This window comes from Lagenorhynchus albirostris, chromosome 8 (genome assembly GCF_949774975.1).
Source record: "Lagenorhynchus albirostris chromosome 8, mLagAlb1.1, whole genome shotgun sequence".
In the NCBI taxonomy this organism is placed as follows: Eukaryota; Metazoa; Chordata; class Mammalia; order Artiodactyla; family Delphinidae; genus Lagenorhynchus; species Lagenorhynchus albirostris.
This window is the reverse complement of record NC_083102.1, coordinates 96705051-96732222: the sequence shown is the minus strand read 5'-3', so window position 1 is coordinate 96732222 and position 27172 is coordinate 96705051. Positions and strand designations below refer to the sequence as shown.

The 27172-nt window shown below is 49.1% G+C and overlaps 1 protein-coding gene across 5 annotated transcripts in view; it reads right to left on the bottom strand.

Annotated features, from left to right (window-relative positions):
• Nucleotides 1–4129: 4129 nt before the first annotated feature.
• OGDH (oxoglutarate dehydrogenase) overlaps nucleotides 4130–27172 on the bottom strand; it is a 76969-nt gene continuing 53926 nt past the window's right edge. For all 5 annotated transcript variants that reach the window (XM_060157438.1, XM_060157439.1, XM_060157441.1 and 2 more), the window contains 13 exons: nucleotides 18938–19117; nucleotides 18445–18597; nucleotides 17645–17747; nucleotides 17342–17470; nucleotides 16843–16993; nucleotides 16475–16602; nucleotides 16128–16306; nucleotides 15583–15654; nucleotides 14868–14996; nucleotides 14212–14284; nucleotides 5662–5825; nucleotides 5308–5462; nucleotides 4130–5210 (listed from right to left, as the gene is read on the bottom strand). In XM_060157438.1, the coding sequence (XP_060013421.1) occupies nucleotides 5090–5210; nucleotides 5308–5462; nucleotides 5662–5825; nucleotides 14212–14284; nucleotides 14868–14996; nucleotides 15583–15654; nucleotides 16128–16306; nucleotides 16475–16602; nucleotides 16843–16993; nucleotides 17342–17470; nucleotides 17645–17747; nucleotides 18445–18597; nucleotides 18938–19117 (1737 nt within the window). In that variant the 3' untranslated portion in view covers nucleotides 4130–5089. The remainder of the gene's footprint in view (nucleotides 5211–5307; nucleotides 5463–5661; nucleotides 5826–14211; nucleotides 14285–14867; nucleotides 14997–15582; nucleotides 15655–16127; nucleotides 16307–16474; nucleotides 16603–16842; nucleotides 16994–17341; nucleotides 17471–17644; nucleotides 17748–18444; nucleotides 18598–18937; nucleotides 19118–27172) is intronic.

Here is a 27172-nt window from a genome sequence, read left to right as displayed (position 1 = left end):
GAAACCAATCAAGCAGGGTAGAAAACCAATATCGTGGGTTTTTTTGTTTGTTTGTTTTTGTTTTTTTGCGGTACGCGGGCCTCTCACTGTTGTGGCCTCTCGCGTTGCGGAGCACAGGCTCCGGACGCACAGGCTCAGCGGCCATGGCTCACGGGCCCAGCCGCTCCGCGGCATGTAGGATCTTCCCGGACCGGGACACGAACCCGTGTCCCCTGCATTGGCAGGCAGACTCTCAACCACTGCGCCCCCAGGGAAGCCCCAATACCGTGTTTTGAGAGTTCTGACTCATCGGGTGAGGGGGGACCACAGCCACGAGATATGTCAGACTCTCCACGTAAGCAGATAGGTTAGGGTGTCCCAGAGAAAGAGAACCAGGCATGGCTTTCTTGACATAAGAGAAGACGTTTTTAGCCTAAGCCATTTTGTGATCTAAGCCAGACCAGAGTGCTTGGTCTTGAACAGGTCTCAGTAATTAAAAATCTTAAGGATAGTGAGGGAGTGTAGGGACAAGGGAGAAGCAATCAAGAAACAATAGTTCAGGGCTTCCCTGGTGGCGCAGTGGTTGAGAGTCCGCCTGCCGATGCAGGGGACACGGGTTCGTGCCCCGGTCCGGGAAGATCCTACATGCCGCGGAGCGGCTGGACCCGTGAGCCATGGCCGCTGAGCCTGCGTGTCTGGAGCCTGTGCTCCGCAACGGGAGAGGTCACAACAGTGAGAGGCCCGCGTACCGCAAAAAAAAAAAAAAAGAAACAATAGTTCAGTGATAAAAAACAGAGTCCTAGTTCCTCCTCAAGGAATATATATGTGGGGCTACATCCCACAGGCCTACGAGGCCTGTACCTGTTCAGCTTCCAGACCTGAGAAAGAGCCCAGAGTCAGCCACAGAGACATCAATGGTTTAATGGATGGGGGAGCTTACAGTTCTAGAGCAAGGTCCTGGAGCGACTCCCCGCTGGTCGTGCTGGACTTGGCGGAAGTCGACGCTCTGGGGGGGGGGGGCGGGGGAGGTTGCCAGTTATAGGGGGAATTGATGAGTCAGATTGGCTCATCGGTTACCAGGGAAACCAGCCGAGGGGCACGCCCCTCACCGCCCCTTTGATAAGAAGAATCATTAGCTGGGGTTTGGAGCAAGTGGGAAGGTCAGTCCTGTGAGCGGCATGTAGGTGAAGCAGGCACTGGTCGAGCAGGGGATGGACAGAGAGCAAGAGAACAGCCACCTTGAGTGGCCTGACCGTACACAGTTTCTCCCCGAAGAGCAAACCTGGGGAAGTTTTAAGCTAAGAGTACATGCATGTTCATGTAGCGGCTTGGGTATTGGAGAGAGTCCAAGCTTTACTTGATTGAAGTCACGAGGGTCAGAAGACGTCAACATCATCATTAACCTTAGGTTCCTGTTGATCTCGTGGTTGAGCACCTGAGGGGGGCTTAAATTCTGCAAAATGGCTCAAGAAAGTGCTTCAGGCCAGTCTTTACCAAAGAAGCAGAACTGGGAGTCTGGATAACAGGTGATTTGTTATCTTTGCTATTGTTACTTCTCTTGCCTGATAACAGTTTGATCTTTTTTTCCCTTAAGATCATTATTACTGAGAACTGTTTAAGGGCAAACTCTTAAATGTTCTCATCACAAGAAAAAAAAATGGAAACGTGTTGACATACGTGAACTAGACTTATTGTAGTGACCATTTCACAATATATACAAATATCGAATCATCATGCCGTCAATTTTATTGGATTATAGTTGATTTACAATGCTGTGTTAGTTTCAGGTGAACAGCAAAGAGATTCAGTTATACACATACATATACTCATTCTTTTTCAGATTCTTTTCTCATATAGGTTATCACAGAATGTTGAGTAGAGTTCCCTGTGCTATACAGTAGGTCCTTGTTGGTTTCCAATCGTTATGTTGTACACTTGAAACTAATATGTTATATGTCAAATATATCAATTAAATAAAGGGTCAGGAGGGAGTTGAGGTCCTGGGGGGAGGTGATGGGGCTGCGGGGAAGGGGTCTGCCCTGGTGGGAGTGAGGCCCTGGGGGAGGCGAGGGCGTGGGGGAGGGTAGACTACAGTGCAAGGGTTAAGTCCTGGGGGTGAGGCCGCGCGGGGAGGGGCAGAGCAGCCCTGCTGGAGGGGACCTGGACCCCATTCCTTTCAGCTGGGTGTGGCAGCTGGGACTCCCAGGGGCCAAGAGCTGGGGGAAATCTGAGGTGTGGTTAGCTTTGTAGTCCGGTCCCAGGTGAATACTACCCTACTGGGCAGCCCCACCTAATTGAGGGCAGAAATAGGTTTGACACTGATTCCAACTCCACTTCCAATGGAGGTAAAATCACCCCAGTGGGTGGACACCTGACACATCAAGGGTGAACTATGGGTAAGGCCTCAGCCCCACCTGTGCCTCACCCCGAGCCCCTCCTCTCCCCCCAGCACCCCCCAGGCCCACCTGTCCTGGGGGCCGCTCCCGGGAACAGGGACGTGGCAGGCTGACCCTCTTCCTACACTTTCACAGGTGCAGCTGTCAGATGGGCCTTTTTTTTTTTTTTTTGCGGTACGCGGGCCTCTGATGTGGCCTCTCCCCTTGCGGAGCACAGGCTCCGCACGCGCAGGCTCAGCGGCCATGGCTCACGGGCCCAGCCGCTCCACGGCATGTGGGATCTTCCTGGACTGGGGCACGAACCCGTGTCCCCTGCATCGGCAGGTGGACTCTCAACCACCGCGCCACCAGGGAAGCCCAGATGGACCTTTAATATCCAGAAAGGCCAGGAATCCACGTCAAGTGGCCCAGGCACTCTCGTGCGCACACACACACACACATGCACGTGCACACACTGACACACCCACACATGCATGCTCTCACACACTGGTCCGGGTCCTCTGGAAGTCTAAGCATATAGGCTGCTGTCCTAGACTATGAGGCTTCTTCCTTCTCACCATTGCTCTTTTCGTTTTAGGAAAGGGGCGACTGAGAACCGTAGCAGAACACAGCTGACCAGAGAAGCGTTTGTCTGGCGGGTGGCCCAGTGTGGCCTGATTGCCCCTCATCTGCAGACCCACGCAGAGCTGTGGGAGTGGGAGAGACCCAAGTCCCTCGCCCTGTCCCTTGCCTCGGCTCCTGCAGATGGGCCAGTGGCTCTTGGGAGCCCTGGACTCCCTCAGGTACCCCACCAGGAAGTGCCCAGACCCCCTTGGGCTCTTGGCTCCCCTGTACCCACCGACCAGATTAGAAGCAGCAAGAGGTGAGGGCGAACTTCCATCTCGTGTCTCACCCCGATGTGCTCTGCCTCGGGGTAAGAGCGGAACCCTAACTCACCACACAGAGTGCAGGATGGGGACAGCTGCCCCCTTAGAGCGCCAGAATTCTCTCCAGGGAAAGGGGCTCCTGACTCCTTTTTTGCCTTTTAGCTCTAATCTGCCTGGCTGACCGCATCAGACACGGGGACAGGGTGCTGGTTTTGGAGCACACACAGGAGCACAGGGGCAGGTGACAGCTTTTCCCCTGCTGCTACCTGCCCAAGGCATGCCAGGCCCGGAAGACTCTTGGGCAAGCCACAGGACAAAATGAAGACATTCTGAAAAGCCTTCAAGGACAAGGGACCCGGGTGTGGCCCAAAGGATGTGGTGAACGGCAGGGGGCCCCACTGCTGGAGGGTACCCCCATGTCCACACCCAGGCCTTTTCCTGAGCTCTTTTTCAGTGCCGGGACCTCTCCAACCCCCAGAAAACCAAGGCTGGCGTCCTGTGGGCTGAAGGCAGTGGGGCTCTTGTCAAGAGGGGACACGGCCTCATAAGGGCTCAGCTGGCATGGCCGGCTCCCCTCCAGAGGCCCAATGAGCTGCTTGGGCTCCTGGAGACTGCTAGCAATGTCCCAGGGCGAGCCCACCACCCACGCTGGCTGAAGCACAGACTGCAGAGTACTAGTTTAGGTGGAGTGTTGGGGGACCTGGGAGCAGGGGACACTCAGAAACCAGGGTGTGTCCAACACAGTCTGCAACGATGACGGCGAGGCCAGGCCGGAGGGAGGAGGCGGCGCCGCCACCCCTGTGCTGCCCCGCAGGCACGCAGGCCCTGCAGCGAGGAGGGGCTGCTTCCCAGGCAGGGCGGAGCAGAAAGAATGACACCACACAGGCCCAAGGATAACTTAGTTTATGGGTCAAGCCAAATGCAATGCAAAGTTGTTTTCGTTATTTTTTTTTTTTAACCAAAATAAATAAATCAGATCTGTCCCTGTGACAGGTCAGGGGAGCTGGCCCCCGGCCTAGTGCTGCCCCTCACTCCTGGCCCTCCTCTCCCCTTCGGACCAGCTTTGGCACAGCAGAGAGAAGGTTGCTTCGGAGTCTCCATCGTGTAGAAGGAAGGAGGAAAGGAGGTGGAACTGGAGGTTAAGGGAGGGCAGGACCCAGATGAGCAGCCTGCGCCTGCGCCCGAGAGCCCCGAGTGGCGCTTCCCGCCACGCACGCCCCACGGGCCCAGGTGCCACCCAGCTCCAGGCGGGTGGAGTGTGCACGGCCCCTGTGCACGGCCCGAGACCCTCTCGAGGGGAGGAAGTGGACGCTGAGGAGAGCAGACCCGCCCTCTCTGTGCAGGTCAGTCTTGGGCCGTCTCCCACCAGCGAGCCCGCGGCAGTGCCCTCTGCTCACTGCGCGGCGAGGGTCCTGACAGAGCCCTCCCACCCCACAGAGCCTCTGACCGTGGTGGCTCCTCTGAGGGGTCTGGGCTCAGCCTGAGGAGAGGAAGCCACCCTGCTGGGTGACAGGGACCGCCAGCACAAGGGTGTGCCACATGAGGCGGGCCCTGGGGGTGATCCGGGGGTGAGGGCAGATGTGACCCTCCCAGGACTCCTGCGGGGGCTGCCTCTCCTCCCCCCGCTCTCCACTGCCTCCATGAAGGCTGCTCAGCTGGACAGAAGTCACAGAGCCTGGGGAGCACCTGGCCTGGGGGCAGCCGAGCACGTGGGGGAGCGGCTTAATTCCTAAGTGAGCGAGGAGGGGGTGTGTGTGGTGCAGGGACGGGCAGAGGCGGGGGCAGCGCGGAGCACTATTCTGTAGTGGAGAAGCAAGGGGCGGTCGTGAGGCGGAGCCCAGGCAGCATCTACGAGAACTTCTTGAAGGCGTCCAGGTCGAAGGCCGTGTCCAGGAGGCGCTGCAGCTCCGTGAGGTGGGTCTTCTTGTTGCCGGTGGCTGGAGCCGCTGCTGGGTCCCGGCCGGCGTACCTGAGGGGAGCGACAGTGCGCGGTGATGGCGAAGGCCCCCGAGGGGCCCGGGCCCCCTTGCCCTCCCCGGGCCCCAGCCGACTGCCCGCGACCTTACCACACAGGCTTGGCGCGGTTGATGGTGGTCCGCAGCCTGGGCTTCACGTAGTCGTAGTAGCCTTGGTTCTTGTGCTCCTCCTGGCACCAGGCCAGCTCGGCGCTGGGGTACTTCTGCACCTCCTGCAGCAGGAGGTCGAAGGGGAAGGGCGACAGCTGGGGAGAGAGAGAGGAGCTCCTGTCAGGAGAAGGTGCTCAGAGTACTGGGCGAGGCTGGTGTCCTAGAGGGGCTGGTGTCCCAGGTGAGGAGCTCAGTGACCCCTGAAGGATGTTCTGGAAACTCTGGGAAAGCTCTGGGGTCCAGACACCCAGAGGAGGAACGCCAGGACCGGCCTGGGCACCAACCTGCCCTCACCTGCTCGATCCTCGTGATGGCCACTTGCTCTGCCATATCCCGTGCTTTGCGCTCTCGGGTAAGATCATAGTACACTTTGCCGGTACAGAAGAGAAGTCTCTTGACGTTTTCTGGGTTTTGGGCTGCAGGGCCATCTTCTGGGATCACCCGCTGGAAGTGGGTACCTACAAGAGAATCCCCACAGCTGGGGCTCTGCTCAGGACTTGGCTGAGGGTGTCCAGGGCCCTCCCTCCACGAGGTGGGGCTGTGCCACAACTGACACCAGAACATTTAGTTTCTGAGGGTTAGGGCTCTCCCCCACTCGCCAGCCTGTGATGCCCTTGCATTAATCCACGCTGAGAGAGCCTAACCGGCACAGTAGGCAAGGCCAGCCTTGAGGAGCAAGGGACATCAGTTCATTCTTCAGAACGACCTACCTCAGACTTCAGGGACAACTAGGTCTAGAAGACCATCCCATGACCACTCTGCTCAGACTCCTCATAAGTTTACAAATACTAAAACTTGCCACACTGGAAACTAGAGCAAATACTCAGATGCTCACGGCCGGGACCATTCCCCTGCGAACAAGGCCGACTTCAGGAAGCTGCATTCAAAATGAGGGGTTCCCTTAATGACACATAAGCAACACACAACATGCTCACATTCACGTACACACGCAAATGCTAGGATTAGAAGGAAACTACCTTCACGTGAGAAAGGCCAGATATGAGAGACCCACCGCGAACATCATACTCAATGGTGAAAGACTGAAAGCATTTTCCTAAGACACAAACAAGGCAAGGATGATCGTTCTCACCACTTGTATTCAGCGTAACACTGGAATTTCTAGCCAGAGCAATTGGGGGGGGGGGAAGAACTAAGAAGTATCTAAATTGGAAAGGAACAAATAAAATTATCTGTTTGTTTTACATGTAGAAAACCCTAAAGATTCCACATACAAAAAAACCCTGTTAGAACTAATAAATGAATTCAGCAAAGTTACAGGATAGAAAATCAACACTCAGAATTCAGTTGTACTTCTATGAACAATCCAAAAGTTAAGAAAAAAAAATCCTGTTCAAAACAGCATCAAATAAATAAAATTACTTAGGAATAAACTTAACCAAGAAAATGAAAGACTTGTACACTGAAAACTATAGAACATTACTGAGAGAAATTAAAGAAGATACCAATAAATGGGAAGTCCTCCATGTTCATGGATCGGGAGACTTAATGTTGCCATGATGTTAATATTATCAAAGCAATCTACAGATTCAACGCAATCCTTATCAAAATCCCAATGACAGGGACTTCCCTGGTGGTGCAGTGGTTAAGAATCCGCCTGCCAATGCAGGGGACGTGGGTTCGAGCCCTGGTCTGGGAAGATCCCACATGCTGTGGAGCAACTAAGCCCGTGAGCCACAACTACTGAGCCCGCGTGCTGCAACTGCGGAAGCCCATGCTCTTAGAGCCCGTGCTCCGCAACAAGAGAAGCCACCGCAATGAGAAGCCTGCTCAGCACGACGAAGAGTAGCCCCCGCTCGCCGCAATTAGAGAAAGCCCGTGTGCAGCAACAAAGACCCAACACAGCCTAAATAAATAATACGTCTTAAAAAAAAAATCCCAATGACATTTTTTCAGAAATAGAAAAGTCCACCTTAAAATTCATGGAATCCCAAAGGACCCTGAATAGCCAAAACTATCTTGAAAAAAGAAAAACAAAGCTGGAGGACTCATGCTTCCTGATTTCAAAACTTACTACAAAGCTACAAGATCAAAGTGGTACTGGCATAAAGACATATATAGACCAATGGAAGACAACAGAGGGACCAGAAATGAACCTTCACGTATATGGTCAAATGATTTTGACAAGGGAACCAAGACTATTCAATGGGGAAAGGAGAGTCTCTTCAACAAATGGTGCTGGGAAAACTGGATATCCACATGCAAAGGAAGCTGTACCCTTACACCATACAGACACAATAACTCAAAATGGATTAAAGACTAAACACAAGACTGAAATTATAAAACTTAGAAGAAAACATGCGGAGATTGGTTCAAGATGGAAGAGTAGAAGGTAGTGCACTCACTCCCTCTTGTGAGAGCACCAGAATCACAACTAACTGCTGAACAATCATCGACAGGAAGACACTGGAAGTCACCAAAAAAGATAGCCCATATCCAAGGACAAAGGAGAAGCCGCAAAGAGATGGCAGGAGGGGCGCAATCACAATAAAATCAAATCCCACAACCGCTGCGTAGGTGACTCACAAACTGGAGAACAATTATACCACAGAAGTCCATTCACTGGAGTGAAGGTTCTGAGACCCATATCAGGCTTCCCAACCTGGGGGTCCGGCAACGGGAGGAGGAATTCCTAGAGAATCAGACTTTGAAGGCTAGTGGGATTTGACTGCAGGACTTCGACAGGACTGGGGGAAACAGAGACTCCACTCTTGGAGGGCACACGCAAAGTAGTGTGTGCATCAGGACCCAGGGGAAGGAGCAGTGACCCCTAGGAGACTGAACCAGACCTACCTGCTACTGTTGGAGGGTCTCCTGCAGAGGCAGGGTGTGGCTGTGGCTCACCGTGGGGACAAAAAAACTGGCAGAAGAAGTTCTGGGAAGTACTCCTTGGCGCCATTAGCCCCACCAAAGGGCCAGTAGGCTCCAGTGCTGGGTCACCTCAGGCCAAACAACCAACAGGGAGGGAACCCAGCCCCACCCATCAGCAGACAAGCGGATTAAAGTTTCACTGAGTTCTGCCCACCAGAGCAACACCCAGCTCTACCCACCACCAGTCCCTCCCATCAGGAAACTTGCACAAGCCTCTTAAGTAGCCTCATCCACCAGAGGGCAGACAGCAGAAGCAAGAAGAACTACAATCCTGCAGCCTGTGGAAGGAAAACCACATTCACAGAAAGACAGACAAAATGAAAAGGCAGAGGACTTTGTACCAGATGAAGGAACAAGATAAAATCCAAGAAAAACAAATAAATGAACTGGAGATAGGCAACCTTGCAGAAAAAGAATTCAGAATAATGATAGTGAAGATGATCCAGGACCTCGAAAAAGAATGGAGGCAAAGATTGAGAAGATACAAGAACTGTTTAACAAAGACCTAGAAGAATTAAAGAACAAAGACCTAGAAGAATTAAAGAACAAACAAAAAGAGATGAACAATACAATAACTGAAATGAAAAATACACTAGAAGGAATCAATAGCAGAATAACTGAGGCAGAAGAACGGATAAGTGACCTGGAAGACAGAATGGTGGAATTCACTGCCGTGGAACAGAATAAAGAAAAAAGAATGAAAAGAAATGAAGACAGCCTAAGAGACCTCTGGGACATCACTAAACACAACATTCGCATTATAGGGGTCCCAGAAGGAGAAGAGAGAGAGAAAGGACCCGAGAAAATATTTGAAGAAATTATAGTCAAAAACTTCCCTAACATGGGAACGGAAATAGCCACCCAAGTCCAAGAAGCACAGAGAGGCCCAGGCAGGATAAACCCAAGGAGAAACACGTTGAGACACAGAGTAATCAAACTGACAAAAATTAAAGACAAAGAAAAATTATTGAAAGCAACAAGGGAAAACGAAAAAAAACATACAAGGGAACTCCCATAAGGTTAACAGCTGATTTCTCAGCAGACACTCTACAAGCCAGAAGGGAGTGGTATGATATATTTAAAGTGATGAAGGGGAAGAACTTACAACCAAGATTACTCTACCTGGCAAGGATCTCATTCAGATTCGATGGAGAAATCAAAAGCTTTACAGACAAGCAAAAGCTGTGAGAATTCAGCACCAACAAACCAGCTCTACAACAAATGCTAAAGGAACTTCTCTAAGTGGGAAACACAGGACAAGAAAAGGACCTACAAAAATAAACCCATAACAAGAAAATGGTAATAGGAACATACATATCGATAATTACCTTACACATGAATGGATTAAATACTCCAACCAAAAGACACAGGCTTTTAGACATATGCTGTGTAAAAGAGACCCACTTCAGACCTAGGGACACATACAGACTGAAAGTGAGGGGATGGAAAAAGATATTCCATGCAAAGGTAAATCAAAGAAAGCCAAAGTAGCAATACTCATATCAGATAAAATAGACTTTAAAATAAAGAATGTTACAAGAGACAAGGAAGGACACTACATAATGATCAATCCAAGAAGAAGATACAACAATTATAAATATATATGCACCCAACATAGGAGCACCTCAATACATAAGGCAACTGCTAACAGCTATAAAAGAGGAAATAGATAGTAACACAATAATAGTGGGGGACTTTAACACCTCACTTACGCCAATGGAAAGATCATCCACACAGAAAATTAATAAGGAAACACAAGCTTTAAATGACACAGTAGACCAGATAGACTTAATTGATATTTATAGGACATTCCATCCAAAAACAGCAGATTACACTTTCTTCTCAAGTGCACATGGAACATTCTCCAGGACAGATCACATCTTGGGTCACAAATCAAGCCTCAGTAAATTTAGGAAAACTGAAATCATATCAAGCATCTTTTCCAGCCACAATGCTATGAGGTAAGAAATCAATTACAGGGAAAAAAACGTAAAAAACACAAACACATGGAGGCTAAACAATACATTATTAAATAACCAAGAGATCACTGAAGAAATCAAAGAGGAAACCAAAAAATACCTAGAGACAAATTACAATGAAAACATGACGATCCAAAACCTATGGGAGGCAGCAAAAGCAGTTCTGAGAGGAACGTTTATAGCTATACAAGCCTCCTCAAGAAACAAGAAAAACCTCAAATAAACAATCTAACCTTACACCTAAAGGAACTAGAGAAAGAAGAACAAACAAAACCCAAAGTTATTAGAAGGAAAGAAATCATAAAGATCAGAGCAGAAATAAATGAAATAGAAACAAAGAAAACAATAGCAAAGATCAATATAACTAAAAGCTGGTTCTTTGAGAAGATAAACAAAATTGATAAACCATTAGCCAGACGCATCAAGAAAAAGAGGGGGAGGACTCAAATCAATAAAATTAGAAATGAAAAAGGAGAATTTACAACGGACACCACAGAACTACAAAGCATCATAATAGACTACTGCAAGCAACTCTATGCCAATAAAATGGACAACCTGGAAGAAATGGACAAATCTTAGAAAGGTATAACCTTCCAAGACTGAACCAGGAAGAAACAGAAAATATGAACAGACCAATCACAAGTAATGAAATTGAAACCTTGATTGAAAATCTTCCAACAAACAAAAGTCCAGGACCAGATGGCTTCACAGGTGAATTCTATCAAACACTTAGAGTAACACTCCCAAACTCATTCTGTGAGGCCACCATCACCCTGATACCAAAACGAGACAAATATACTACAAAAAAAGAAAATTTCAGACCAATATCACTGATGAATATAGATGCAAAAATCCTCAACAAAATACTAGCAAACAGAATCCACCAACACATTAAAAGGATCATATACCATGATCAAGTGGGATTTATCCCAGGGATGCAAGGATTCTTCAATATACGCAAATCAATCAATGTGATACACCATATTAACAAATTGAAGAATAAAAACCATATGATCATCTCAATAGATGCAGAAAAAAGCTTTTGACAAAATTCAACACCCACTTATGATAAAAACTCTCCAGAAAGTGGGCATAGAGGGAACCTACCTCAACATAATAAAGACCATATACGACAAACCCACAGCTAACATCATTCTCAATGGTGAAAAACTGAAAGCATTTCCTCTAAGATCAGGAAGAAGACAAGGTTGCCCACTCTCGCCACTACTATTCAACATGGTTTTGGAAGTCCTAGCCACGGCAATCAGAGAAAAAAGAGAAATAAAAGGAATACAAATTGGAAACGAAGAAGTAAAATTGTCACTGTTTGCAGATGATATGATACTATACATAGAGAATCCTAAAGATGCCACCAGAAAACTACTAGAGTTAATCAATGAATTTGGTAAAGTTGCAGGATACAAAATTAATGCACAGATATCTCTTGCATTCCTATACACTAACAATGAAAGATCAGAAAGAGACATTAAGGAAACAATCCCATTCACCATTGCAACAAAAAGAATAAAATACCTAGGAATAAACCTACCTAAGGAGGCAAAAGACCTGTACTCAGAAACCTATAAGACACTGATGAAAGAAATCAAAGAGTACACAAAAAGATGGAGAGATATACCATGTTCTTGAATTGGAAGAATCAATATTGTGAAAATGTCCATACTACCCAAAGCAATCTACAGATTCAATGCAATCCCTATCAAATTACCAACGGCATGTTTTACAGAACTAGAAAACATGCGGCAAAAGCTTCATGACATTGGGACTTCCCTGGTGGCACAGCGGTTAAGAATCCGCCTGCCAATGCAGGTGACAGGGGTTCGATCCCTGGTCCGGAAGATCCCACATGCAGCGGACCAACTAAGCCCATGTGCCACAACTACTGAGCCTGCGCTCTAGAGCTCGTGCGCTACAACTATTAAGCCCACGCGCCACAACTACTGAAGCCCATGTACCTAGAGCCTGTGCTCCACAACAAGAGAAGCCACCACAATGAGAAGCCCGCGCACCACAATGAAGAGTAGCTCCCGCTCACTGCAACTAGAGAAAGCCTGCGCGCAGCAACGAAGACCCAAGGCAGCCAAAAATAAATAAATTTATTAAAAAAAAAAAGCTTCATGACATTGAATTTGGCAGTGATTTCTTAGATGTGACTCCAAAGGCACAGACAACAACAAAAAGAAGAGAAAAAGTGGACTTCATGAAAATTTAAAAATTTTGTGCATCCAAGGACAACACACAGGGACTTCCCTGGTGGTCCAGTGGTTAAGACTCCACACTCCCAATGCAAGGGGCACGGGTTTGATCCCTGGTTGGGGAACCAGGATTCCACATGCCGTGTGGTGCAGCAAATAAACAAACAAACAAACACACAAACAGGCCTGGGAAAAAAAAGACTACACACAGATGGAAGAAAATAGTTGCAAGTCACATATCTGATAAGGCAGCAGTATCCAGTAAACAGAGAGAAATCTTACAACCCAACAACAAAACAAACAACCCAATTAAAAAATGGACAAGGACTTGATTAAACATTTTTCCAAAGATAACATACAGATGGCCAATAAGCACATGAAAAGACGCTCAACATCACTGATCATTAGGTTAACAAAAATCAAAACTGCGATGAGATACTACTGCATGGTCACAAGGATGGCTATTATGAAACAAAAACAAAAACGAAGAAAACAAAAACAGAAAACAGTAGTGTTGGCAAGAATGTAGAGAAACTGGAATCCTCGTGTATTGCTGTGAACCAGTATGGAAAACGGTATGGTATGCCTGAAGAATTACCATATGACCCAGCAATCTGCTTCTTGGTATATACCCAAAGGAATTGAAAGCAGGGTCTTGAAGAGAGATTTGTACACCCATGTTCATAGGTGTACTAATAATTTTAGCCATAATGGCTAATGATTTTAGCCATTATCCCCAATGGCTAAAATGTGGAGGTAACCCAAGTGTCCACTGACAGATGAATAGATAAGCAAAAAGTGGTATAAAAATACAACAGAACATTATTCAGCCTTAGAAACGAAGGAAATTCTGACACCTGCTACAACATGGATGAAACTTGAGAACACTGTGCTGAGTGAAATAAGCCCGTCACATAAAGACACATACTGTATGAGCCCACTCACATGCAGCTCCTAGAGCAGCCAAACCCACAGAGACAGAAAGCAGAACGGTGGGTGCCAGGGGCTGGGGGAGGGGTGGTGATGGGGGAGTTCTTCAATGGGTGCAGAGTTTCAGTTTGGGAAGATGAAAAAAGTTCTGGGGATGGACGGGGTTGATGGTTGCACAATGACGTGAATGTGTTTATTAATGCCACTGAACTGTACACTTAAAAATGGCTAAGATGGTAAATTTTATATTATGTATATTTCACCATAATAAAAAAAAATGGGAAAAAAACCAAAGAAGGGGTTTACCTTGACCGAAGATTAAAGGGGGCTCCATGGCTGGGAGCAAGTGGGCTCCCCTGGCCCTGTAAGTCCGGGGTTGTGTGGGGCCACTGTGTGCTGTCAGCCACCTGATGTCTGCTGTCCGGGGGGAAATCTCAGTGCTGTGGGCCTCACCTCACACCACTGAGCTGCCATGTTACGTGGCAGCCCCTACCCACCGGTGCTTCTCCTCTTTTCCTGGCGGTGAGCTGCCATCAGCCCCCCAGGAGCGGTGCCCAGGCAGCAGCGTGAACTCTAACCTCAGACTCACTTCACTGCCTCTGAAAGAGTCCTGCGGGGGTGCACCCAGGCAGGGGTCACAGACCCCAGTGGGACGCGAGACATGCTGTTTGACCAATTTGCACATGAGCTCTGACATCCAGGCTGTCGTGTTCAGTGGTCTTTACCCAACAACCAAAAACTGTGGCAAGGACCAGAGTGAGACTGACAAGGATAAGCCCCCCACAGAGTAGCAGTGAAGACCCACTCCAAATGCTCACCCCCCTCAAGCCTACCTGGAAGCATCTCGTCAAAGCTGGATCTGGCCTCAGGGTGCCGCAGCAGGGACTTGGGGGTGAAGATGATTAACTGAAACACAGCAGCACAGGCTCAGGTTCTAAGGATTCCAGAAGGAGGGCCGACAGCAAGGGGCTGCCCAGGCCTCGCCTTCAGAACAGGCATCTAATGCTGCCCTCCCAGCTCTACGGTCAGGTCAGCGGGATCCGCAGGGTAGAGGTGAAGAGAAGGAAAACAGAACGATGCGGTTTCCCCTTGTCCCCTCTCCTCCGCCCTGAGACACTGGGCATCCACTCCTCCAGGGTCTGTCCCAGCCTGCTCGGAGCCCTGGGTGCCCCCTACCCTATACCCGGGGAAGACCCCTGAGCCTTTCCTGACGTCCTTGCCTGTGGCCAGGGCTGTCCTGTCCCATGGGCCTGCCTGGCCCTGCACTGTGGCCGGCAGCAGCAGGGGGCATTCTCCCCTTGGACCCTTCACTCACACTCCTACTCACCCTTCCACACCTCACCAAGGAGACTGCTTCCTGGGGGCTCAGCTCTCCTCCAAGCTCAACGCACCATCTACGACCACCCGCCCACAAGTCCATCCTCCCATTGGGCTGGGGCCCTGGAGTTCTCAGGCCAGGCCTCTCTGAGCTGGGACACCCCCAACTGACCGGCTTCCGGAAGGGAAGGAGAATCTGGCGACGCAGCACGTGGAAGAAGTTGCCAGGGGTGGAGCAGTTGACGACAACCCAGTTGCAATCGTACAGCTTATTTATGTCGAAGTTGGCTTCCTTAAGGTCCTGGAGCAAGGAGGGAAAGGGCCAGAGGCCAGGCGGCACTGAGCACCCCGTCGCAGGGGGCATCAAGGCAGAGGGCCTCATGGCCGCAGCCTTAGGGTGCCACAGCTCCTCCAGAGATGCACACACAGGGGGCACTGACGAGAGCTCAGCCAGCCAGCCCCACGCTCTGAATGGGATTCTCAGTCCCATGTAATCCCTATTTCTCTGAAAACTACTGCCTGGTCTGGGACAGATACAGGTTCTACCTAAAACCAATTCTGATGTTCCTTAGAAACAGAACCCCCCAAATTTCCTTTTAGCTCTTAAAATTTCACTAGAATCACCCCAGAGTTCTTTCCTCTAAACTGTTTGCCTGAATCAAAATACAGGCAGTATCACTCCTAGAAGCTTCTGCTGTAGCTTTCAGCGCCTCTGCTTTCTACAGCAGCAGGGATGACAGGAGGCAGCCCGGCACTGTCTTCTGTGCTCTAAGAAGGCCTCTCACTTTGTGGAGACCAGCAGGCTCGGGGCCCACCTGCGACTCCCGAGAGGCACAGAGCAGTCGTGCCTTCAGAGTTGCCCACAGACGCCCAGGTGTGCCACTCACCGGCAGGACGTCTGGGTCGTCATTGCACATCTGCAGGAACCGCTCCGGCCTGGCGGAGGAATGTTCCGGACCCTGGAACCAGACACACAAGTTACAGATCAGGAGCTTCCCCCATGCTGACCGTTGCATTCAGTACATCTCTTCCTTAACCAACTTGCTCATTTTGGTCTGAAAAACACCAAACTGTCTCTTTACTGCTGGCAGTTTAATTCCTTCTCCTCCTGCACATGGAGCGTGGAGGGGGCGTTTCCACATCAGGACAGGGCCCAGCACTCCTGGTTCCTCCTGGTTTCCAAACCCGGTTCTTAAGCAAGACCCCCACAGGGCCTGGCGGAGGAGGAGGGAAGAGAACAGGGAACACCGGAGCCTGGGAGGTCCCCGTCCGCACTGCCACTTCTCATCAGTAACGGAGCAGGACCTGCCTCTTGCCTTCCAAGGGAGGTGGGGAACACCAGCAGAGCCTGTATGGTGCCAATTTCGGGGTCAGGGTCCTAGGCAGGCCCTTCCCACGTTCTAGGTCTGCCGGGAAGGGGCGGGGGCCTCACCATGCCCTCCATGCCGTGGGGCAGCAGCAGCACGATGCCGTTCTGCCGCACCCACTTGGCTTGTCCCGGGCAGATGAACTGGTCGATGATGCACTGGGCCGTGTTGTGGAAGTCACCAAACTGGGCCTCCCAGAGGACCAGGGCGTTAGGACTGGCCATGGCAAAACCCAGCTCAAAGCCTGCAGGGCAGGAGGGAGGGAGAAGACCGGACAGGAGTCAGCTGGTGGGCGGGAAGGGGGCTGCAGGGAGGAGGGGAGAGTGGGGCGGAGGGGAGGAGGGGCAAGGGGTGGCAGGGGAAGCAGCGGGGAGGCGGCAGGGAGGAGGGCCTCGCAGGCTGGGGTGCTCACCCAGGACCCCGTACTCGGACAGCGAGCTGTTGCACACGGTGTAGGGGGCCTGGTTGGGCCAGAGGTGGTTCATGGGGATGCAGGTTCTCTTGTCCACATTCTGGTCGTGCAGCACGTGGTGGCGATGGCTGAGGGAGAACAGCACAGATTAGCGGCAGAAGCCAGCCCCGTGCACCGCCGGGAGAGCACAAAGCCCCGTTCTTAACAAAAGCGTCTAATCAGAGCAGGGAAAGGGTGCTTCTGGGTCTGAGCAATGGGATCTAACGATTTTCTCCTGGCAGGGATTTTCTTCTGGGAGAGGAACTCCAGAGCCCTTCCTTTCCATCTCCCATGCTTTGAAGGGCCCACAAGAGCACCGGGACCATTACCTAAAAGTGCCCCGCTCCACGTCCTGGCCGCTCAGCCGGATGTGGATGCCCTCCTTCAGGAGGGAGCCGAAAGCCATGTACTCCGCCAGAGCCCAGTCCACCGTCCTGTTCTTCACCAGCTCCCCACGGGTCTTCAGGATGCGGCTCAGCCCTGCAGAGACAGGGTGCTCACCAGCCGCCCGGCACCCCCTCTCGGGACAAGAGCTGAGCTTCCTTTGGCCCCAGCTTTTGGGAGTCCTGACTCACCGGGAGAGTGGGGAAGGGAGCTGAGTGGAGACCAGGCCAGAGCGGCCGTGACATCCCATCCCTTCCTCCACTGCTCCGCCGGCTGAGGACCTCGCCAGGGCAGGGGTGAGGTGAGGCGAGGGCTTCCCTCATCCAGCCACCCCGGCCTTGAACGAAGCAGGGACCTAAGGTGGGCGAGGACTGGTCTCATGCTGGGACACATTTGGCACTGGACTCGGCCCAACACTTCCAAAGGTCCAGGTGGCGCCCTTACCTCCGTGAATGGTGAAGTTCTCCACAGGCACGGAGCTGGCCACGTTCCCAATGTGCGTAAGAATATCCTCCGTCAGGCCCGTGGAGGGGCAGGTCATGCTCCTGGGCTGCCCGTCCAGGGTGAAGAAGCCTAGCAGAGAAGCGGCAAGCTGACGCACAGGTGCCACTCCTCAAGGAGCCGTGGACACGCGAGATGCTGTGCAGCGGTGGCCAGGACCGAGAGCCGAAGTCAGGGGTCCGAGTCCAGGGCCCACAGGGTGTTGTGGAGCGGGGAGGGGGCTCACTGGTGGCGTTCCTCACTCACCAGGCCAGGGGGAGTCCAGCCAGTGCTTGATGTGCAAGATCTTCTCGTCCTTGGACCTGGTGAAGGCCTCCTCACAGATCTTGTCATACTTGGAGATCTCCTCCTGGAGGGTCGGGCCCGACACAGCCGTCAGGGCCGCTCTGCACAGGGCACGCCAGCCACACGGCCAGTGCGCGCCTGCACTTCCTGAGTGCAGAGTCCCTCAGACTCCACTGGCCTCCAGGCCTTCTCCTCCCAACACGCATCACCCCTGAGGTCTGTGGGAAGCTTCCGTTTTATTGTTTTCATTCCCGTAGCTGCTTCTCCACAGTTGCTGGCTGCAGATTCTGCTCTAAGTTGGAGCCCTGTCCCCGCCCACCCTCTCACCATATTCTTTCGGATGAGTTCTCATGGCTCCGAGCACAGCCCCTGAATACGCAGCCCTGCTCCATTTCTCCGTCACCCTGCACGGGCCTTCGCACTCATAACCAGCCAGAACTGACCAGGTCACAGCAGGCCCTTTACGAGCTGGATCCCTCATCAGCCTCTCGCCCTCTCACCCCTGTGCACTGGACTCTGTAAGCCAAGGAGGCCACTGCCTTGTGCCAAAGTGCTCTCAGGTCCCACCTCCCTCACCCAACGCCTCAGTAGCCTGGACTCTCCAAGAAGTTATGCACCGAAATGCTATAGTTGTAAATATTTCATGTGTTCTCACTTGGATCCTAATTACTCTGCGAAAGCGAGCATTTGCCCTGTGGTGGGCCTTCTCTATCCCTCCCTGGCTCTGGAAAGGCCCACTGGGACCAGAGCCGGGGACGCACCTCATACTCAGGCTGGTTGACCACGCCCTGCGACACCAGCACCTCGGCATACTTCTGCAGCACGGGCTTCTGCTTGCGGATCTGCTTGTACATGAGCGGCTGTGTGAACATGGGCTCGTCCATCTCGTTGTGGCCATTGCGTCGGTAACACACCTGAACACAGCCAGGAGACGCCAGCATCACGGACCATGTTGGCTGGGACCCGGGACCCACGAGGACCTGCCCCCATTTCTCCTATGTGACACCTCAGTTTACCTCTTCTAGAATTAGGGTCCTGTCTCTCACTCCTTCACTCGCTAGAATTGCTTTGACTGTCACATGAGATGAAACGAGAGTGACCTGGGGCTATCTCGGGACAGGATTCCAACTACCTTCTTCCCCAGGTCAGGTCACCCAGGCCGAAGATGCAGGAGCCCTCAGGAGGGGCACTGAGGTGCCCTGGCTCTAGGGAGCCCTGACCCCTCTCTTCAGGACACGGGCGAAGGTCACTCACCAGGTCCACCACCACATCCTTGTGGAAGGTGCTCCTCCACTCAGCTGCCACCTTGCACACGTACATGACTGCCTCCGGGTCATCCGCATTCACGTGGAAAATGGGGGCATTCACGACTCGGGCCACATCGGTGGGGTAGGGTGAGGAGCGGGCCATGCGTGGGTCGGTGGTGAAGCCGATCTGCAAGAGACAGGCAGCTTGGCCAGGGGGCTTGGGCATGCTGCTGAGCATGGGTGGGGCAGAGGTGGGGCGGGGCAGAGCAGGCCCACCCTCCAGGCCAATGGCAGGGTGGAACCAGGACAGGGGGTGGAGCCGAGGGCAGGGCAGGATAAGAGGGCAGGGCAGGAGCAGGAACGTATGTGTCTGAGGGTGAGGGCGGGGCTAACGGCAGGCAGGGTGGAGCCTGAAGGTCACCTGCTGGAGGCCACTTGGCTGCCCTTGGCCTACTCTAAGACAGTTCCCAAAGGCTATTTTTTTTTTAATTGTTTTTTTTTCCTATTCTGGTAACAAAATTCATACATGTTCAACAGAGTTTGGAAGACAGTTTAATGAAAAATTAAACAAAGTCACTATATTCTACCAGGTTCAGTGTAAATATTTTGATGTTTTCCTTTCCAGATGATTTTCTTTGCATGCATACACATGAAATATAAATATAAAATTTCAGATCCTATCATTTCTGTAGTTTTGTACTTTGGTAACTTAACATTAGCATTTTTTTCTTTGAAAAGAAAATTAAAGGCCTCACCACTTAGATGTACTAAAACTTAATCATATATTTGTAATTTTATAACCTGCATTTAACATTTATTTTCATGGGGACTTCCCTGGTGGTCCAGTGGTAAAGAATCCGCCTTCCAGTGCAGGGGATGTAGGTTCGTTCCCTGGTCGGAGAACTAAGATCCCATGTGCTGCGGGGCAACTAAGCCCGCGAGCCACAACTACTGAGCTCGCGCGCCTCAGCGAGAGAGCCTGCGTGCCACAAACTACAGAGCCCACGTGCCACAACTAGAGAGAGAAAACCCACACGCCACAACTAGAGAGGAGCCCACATGCCACAACGAAGAGCCCACATGCCACAACAAAAGATCCCGCATGCCACAGCTAAGACCTGATGCAACCAAAACAATAAAAATAAAAACAAATACCTAAAATTTATTTTTATGGACTACTTCAAACATATAGAAAGTATGATAATACTATAATGATCACCCATGAACTCACAAGCCAAAATGAACAAATCTTAACAGTTTCAGGACTTTTTATACATTTCTGCTACAGCTGGCCCCCACACAGAGAGCACGGCCCTGAAAGTGGAGGACATAGTTTCTACATGTTGCAATATGTATTCCATGTGTCCATAAATAATATATGGTATCTTCTTAGGCTTATTGTTCACTAAAATTTTGATATCATTCAGACTTATGGAAAAGTTGAAAGCATACAGAGAACTCCCACACAGTCTTTACTCAGATTCACCAACTGTTGCCATTTTGCCCCTTTTCTTATTCATGCTCTTTCCATTACACACGCACGCACACACACACATTTTTCCTAAACCATTTGCAGGTAAGTAGTAGATGTCCCTATTCCCTAAAACATGGACATTTCATTACCAGCCAGAGTGCAGTTCTCGGCCCAAGCAATTTAATATTACAGAATACCGTTATCTGACCCTCAGTAGACACATTCCACCAATTGTCCTAACGATACCCAGTCCTTCTTGCCTCAGTCCCATATCCAATCCAGCACATCACCCTGCATTAGTTGTCACCTCTCTCTAGTCCCCTTTAATCTTGAAGCCTTCTTGCTTTTCTTGGGTTTTCATAGCACTGACATTTTGGAAGAGTATTTCCATGTCTTTTAAACCATAGAGATATACAGTCTATGTACCTTACATATGGTGTCATACTCTATATGCTGTGCAAATCCTTTGCAACTTGCTTTCTGTTCAATATTTATATTCATGGTTCATCCAGGTTGAAACATGCACCTCTACGTCCTGTAGTAGAGCTTAGTGAAATCTAAGTACTGAATAGTATATACCACAGTTCATTTATCCATTCTCCGGTTGTTGGACATTTAGTTGTTTCCAACTTGTGGTTAATACACTGTTACTGTACACATTCTTACGGAGGTTTTCTCCAGCAAGCACTGAGTTTCTCTGCAGTACTCCTAAGAAGGGAAAACTAAGCCACAGGGTCAGAACATTGCACCTAAATACCATCGAGTGCTCTCCAAAGTGGTTGTACCACTCACCCTCCTACTAGCAGCATGAGTAACCTGCATTTAAACTCACCATGTTGTGACCGTTTCCCCAGGATATTAAATATTTTAATGATTATATAATACTGCTTCCTACGGCTTTGCCAAAATTTATACAAAGACTCTTTGGTTTTTATAAACATTCTTTTTTTTTTTAAATTTTTCCCTGAAAAATCTTTTCTTAAAAAAATTAATTTATTTATTTATTTTTGGCTGCATCGGGTCTTCGTTGCTGTGCATGGGCTTCCTTTAGTTGCGTCGAGCAGGGGCTACTCTTCGTTGCACTGCACGGGCTTCTCATTGTGGCGGCTTCTCTTCTTGCAGAGCATGGGCTCTAGGTGCATGGGCTTCAGTAGTTGTGGCCCGTGGGCTCTAGAGCGCAGGCTCAGTAGTTGTGGCACACGGGCTTAGTTGCTCCGTGGCATGTGAGATCTTCCCTGACCAGGGCTCGAACCCGTGTCCCTGCATTGGCAGGCAGATTCTTAACTACTGCGCCACCAGGAAAGCCCGATAAACATTTTTTTTGAGTAAGTTTTTTTGATTTTGTTTTTAAAATTTATTTTATTTTTATTTTTGGCCGCTTTGGGTATTCTTTGCTGCGTCCCGGCTTTCTTTAGTTGTGGTGAGTGGGGGCCACTCTTCATTGTGGTGCGTAGGCTTTTTGTTGCAGTGGCTTCTCTTGCTGTGGAGCACAGGCTCTAGGCACACGGGCTTTGGTAGTTGTGGCACACGGGCTCAGTAGTTGTGGCTCACGGGCTCTAGAGCGCAGGCTCAGCAGTTGTTGCACACAAGCTTAGTTACTCCGCGGCATGTGGGAATCTTCCCGGACCAGGGCTTGAACCCATGTCCCCTGCATTGGCAGTCGGATTCTTAACCACTGCACCACCAGGGAAGCCCCCCCACCCCGCCCATAAACATTCTTATACAAAAGCATTTAACAACTGATGGCTTCCTTAGAAGAAAAATTCAGAATAGGAAATCCTACGTGTGTCCTTAGAGAAACAAGAGCCTCAGCAAAGCACGTCTTTCCTTTCCTGCTACAGATCTTACTGGCCCCATGTCATGATTGATGTTATCAAAAACAGTAAAAAGATTTAAGAAAACATTAGCAAAACTGTAGTTCTTACAGAAGTCTGAGAATTCTTTATTTATTTGTTTATGATGAATTGCTTTTACTAAACTCCTTTATTACACTGACTAAAGAAAAGATTAGAAATAGTCACAAACTGATGAGAACATTAAAAAAAGATGTACCAGGGAGAATTCTGATGAGCATTTACAGAGAACCTTGATCAATCCCAGGGTCCATCTGGGTCTGGGTCTCCCCATCGGGAAATGAGGGTAGGGACCAGGTAAGACAGTGATCATAATATGAACATTACAGCTAGAACACCACAGAAAGTGAACTGCTTCGAAGTTTTGAGACCTCAGTCCCCCAGCTGCCCTCCCCAATATCCACCACTGTTACCAACTTCATTTTTTTAATTTTATTTTTTAAAAATATTTATTCATTTATTTGGCTGTGCCGGGTCTTAGTTGTGGCATGCGGGATCTAGTTCCCTGACTAGGGATTGAACCCAGGCCTCCTGCACTGGGAGCTCGGAGTCTTAATCACTGGACCATCAGGGAAGTCCCTGACTTCTTCATCTTTAAACACATATGGTGGGTGTACGCATACCCACCCACTCACACACACACACAGAGATGCAGCTATACTCCACGTTCTGCTCTGCACTTCTTTTCCCCACTTAACGTACCTTATAGTTCATTTCGACAGTATATATAGATCCTACTCTCTCAAATGGTTTTATTACACTGCAGTTGCAGTTAACTTACATTAGTGCTTATTTATGGGCCAGGCACTATTCTGAGCACTTTATATATATTAATTTCTATGTATTAATTCATTTAAGCCTTGTAACACATGGATGGATACATCATAAACTACTTAACCAGCTCCCTACTGATGTAGTGGTAGAAACTCTGGTTTCTAGTCTTGCTGCAGCAGTCATAGCTTCCCCACAATGCCCCTCCATATTATTTACTTATTTCAGTTTTGTACATTTATTTTTTCTTCCAGTTTTATTAAGATATTAATTGTGCAGCAGTGACATATATATTATGTACATATTATAAATATATATATATATATTTTGGGCCACACTGTGTGTCTTGCAGGATCTTAGTTCCCTGACCAGGGATCAAACCCTGGCCCTGGCAGTGAAAGCACCGAGTCCTAACCACTGGACAGCCTGGGAATTCCCCAAGTGATATCTTTAAAGAAGACATTTGGGAGTGAGTGTACTAGTAGGAAAACCCCACAAAGTGGAACTGCTGGGTTTGAGAGCCAGAGGGGACGCGAGAGGCAAATGGTCTATCCTGGTTGGAGCCCTGTTTCCTTCAACCCTGCAGCTCTGTCCCTGGCTGCCCCCATCCACGCCACTACCCCTGCTCCCACATGTGCTGGGCGCTCTGCAGCTTTCAGGGCTACTGCGTCAACCTGCAGATGCAGCTGGGTGGGCCTGAAGGCCCCAGATTTGGCTAACTAAGGCCCTCACCCAACCCGGACTCTGCACCTTCTTCCCTGTCCCGTTTTCAGTGTCTTCCCCACCCTATTAAATTTTATCCGGTGCAAAAAAAAAAAAAAAAAAAGGAACAGGGGGCTTCCCTGGCAGCGCAGTGGTTGAGAGTCTGCCTGCCGATGCAGGGGACATGGGACATGGGTTCGTGCCCCGGTCTGGGAAGATCCCACATGCCGCAGATGGCTGGGCCCGTGAGCCATGGCTGCTGAGCCTGCGTGTCTGGAGCCTGTGCTCTGCAACGGGAGAGGTCACAACAGTGAGAGGCCTGCGTACTGCAAAAAAAAAAAAAAAAAAAAAAAAAAAAGGAACAGGTCTGATTGTTGGAAGTTCTTTTCATTCAGCTGAAATCTGCTGCTTCCTGGTAACTGCTATGCATTGGTGCTGACTCTGCCCATTATATTCCTTGCTTTGTGAAGCATTCATTTATTTGAAAACAGCTCTTATGCTTCTAGGAGTCTTCCATCTTCTGGGCTACATGGTCACGGCTTCCTTTTAGGGTAATTTTCCAGACACTACGCCATCCTAAGACTCTCTCCTCTGGACACAGTCTCACTTAAGTTCAACCAAAATGCTTGACCTTCTGTCATAAGAAGTTTGACAAACCAAAGGCTTACCTGTACTGCATTTGTGTAATGTGATTCTTTTTTTTTTTTTTTTTTTTGTGGTACGTCGGCCTCTCACTGTTGTGGCCTCTCACGTTGCAGAGTATAGGCTCCAGACACGCAGGCTCAGTGGCCGCTCACGGGCATGTGGGATCTTTCCAGACCGGGGCACGAACCCGTGTCCCCTGCATCGGCAGGCGGACTCTCAACCACTGCGCCACCAGGGAAGCCCATGTAATGTGATTCTTAAATTGAAATACTGTTAAATGTTTATATTGCCAAGACGGAAGGTTTCAAGTCAATGAATAAGAAATAAAAAACTAGAAAGAGAAGACTAAATTAAACCCAAAGCAAGTAGAAGGAAAGAAAGTACAAAGAGCAGAAACCAATGAAATAGAAAACAGGAAAACAACAGAGAAAATGCAATGAAACCAAAGCTGTTCCTTTGAAACCAACAACAAATCTATATAACCGAGAAAAAGAGAAAACACACAAATTACCAGAATTAGGAATGAAAGAAGGGATAAAACAACAGGCCCTAATACGAGAACATTGGAAACTTTATGCTCATAAATTTTACAACTTAAATGAAATGAAAAAATTCCAGACAGAAGTAACCAGAGCTCACTCAAGAAGAAACAGATAACCTGAATAGTCTTGCATTTACTAAAGAAATGGAATTTACACTTAGAAAAAAGTGCTCATAGGGACTTCCACTTCTGGAAGATGGAGGAGATGTACCTTTCCCTCCTTCTCCTGCTAATAAGTACAATTAAAAACCCGAGGCATTATATATATAAGACAAACACTGAAGGCAGACAGAAGCAAGCAGATCAGCCGGGGACCTCCGGTCCCGAGGAACGACTTATGATCATTCCCAGGGCTATCTTTTTGCCTCATACAGTCCAGATTTAGGGCTAGGGAAGCAGGCAACTCAGAGACGCCAACAGGCATAGCAAAAAGACGTTTCAAGGAAAGTGGCTCTCTCTGGCCAGAAGACCAGGAACAGGCCACCTAGCAGTACAGAAGATTTTTAGACAATCATCACCCTGCTGCAGCCAACCCCACAGAAAACACCGTGGCCACCCCCACTTGCCCCAGCAAAGGCCCGGTGTCCCCAGCAGCCCCCCTAGACTGCTGGTAATTAGGCAACCACTCCATCCCTGGTATTAGTGGAGGCTACTTGGGAAGCAGTAACAAAGCACCCTTGACCCACCCTCCGTCCCCTCACTTCCCTGGGTATCAACAGACCTGGGGTGGGGAACCTGGACCCCACCCCACCTGGCAGTAACAAGTGTCCCCCAACCCCGACCCGAAATGTCCAGAGGACACCTCCTATAACAGGAGGTTTAAATAAGATTCTGAGTTTCATAACATATCCTCAAAATGTCTGGTTTCATAAGAAATCACTTGTTATACCAACAACCAGAAAAATCTTAGCTTGAATGAGAAAAAGCAATCATTAGAAGCCAACACTGAGATGACACAGATTTTAGAATTACCTCACAAAGACCATAAAATTAAAATTCATAAAATTCAAAGCAAACTTCATAAAAATACCTCAATAAAAATTATGAACATTCCTGAAATACATGAAAAAATAGAAACTCAGCAAAGAAACAGAAGATACAAAAAGAACCAAGTGGAAACTTCAGAGTTGAAAAAACAAACAAACAAACAAACCCCCCCCGGGGGGGGGGTGGAAATCAGGGAAAAAAACCCCAAACCTGAATGGAGGTGCTCTATAGCAGAATGGAAGGGAGAAAGGAAAGACTCAGAGAACTTAAAGATGGAACAGAAATTACCCAATCTAAACAAATGGAGAGGGACTTCCCTGGTGGTGCAGTGGTTAAGAATCCGCCTGCCAATGCAAGGACCACAGGTTCGAGCCCTGGTCTGGGATGATGCCACATGCCGCGGCGCAACTAAGCCCGTGTGCCACAACTACTGAGCCTGCGCTCTAGAGCCCGCGCACCACAACTACTGAGCCCACATGCCACAACTACTGAAACCCACGTGCCTAAAGCCCGTGCTCCACAACAAGAGCAGCCACCGCAATGAGAAGCCCGCGCACCACAATGAAGAGCAGCCCCAACTAGAGAAAGCCCACGTGCAGCAATGAAGACACAACGCAGCCAAAAATAAACAAATAAATTAATTTTAAAAAAAGAATAAATAATCAAAAAACCCCCCAAAAAACCGCACCAAAAAAACCCAACCAATCAACCAAGCAAAAAACTCCTGGGATGGAATTCACCTGACTCTGGAGACTACTCATGGAAAAACTTTTTTCTTTAAAAAAAAAAAATCCCCCGGTGTCTTGGGCTTCCAATCCCTGTGAATGGTCTTTGCTGTACTCTTCCAGATTGAAGACCATTCCTGTTAGCATCTCAGCCCCTACCCAAAAAGCAGTAAAGACTCTCTGTGTTTGGTCATCTGTTTAAAACACAGTTCAGAGGTTGTTTTTAGACCTTTCTCTTTCCTTGGCACCTTTTCAATATCTATTTTATGAAACAACCTATAATGAATTATTTCCATTAAAATTAATATTTTAAGAATATATAATGCCATGAGAAAACACTGTGGTAAATAAGAAGTGGATATAAAACTGTGTGTATGGAACCCAGTTTCTTAAAAGAGGAAAGCCATCTATATGCTTGTAGATATGGAAGAAAATATTCTGAAATAACACCATGATCTTAAAACACTGTAATTAAAATCTCTCCATTTTAAAGAAAGTTTCCTGTTTGTCCAAGTTTATTAATCAGAAAACAACAAATGTATTA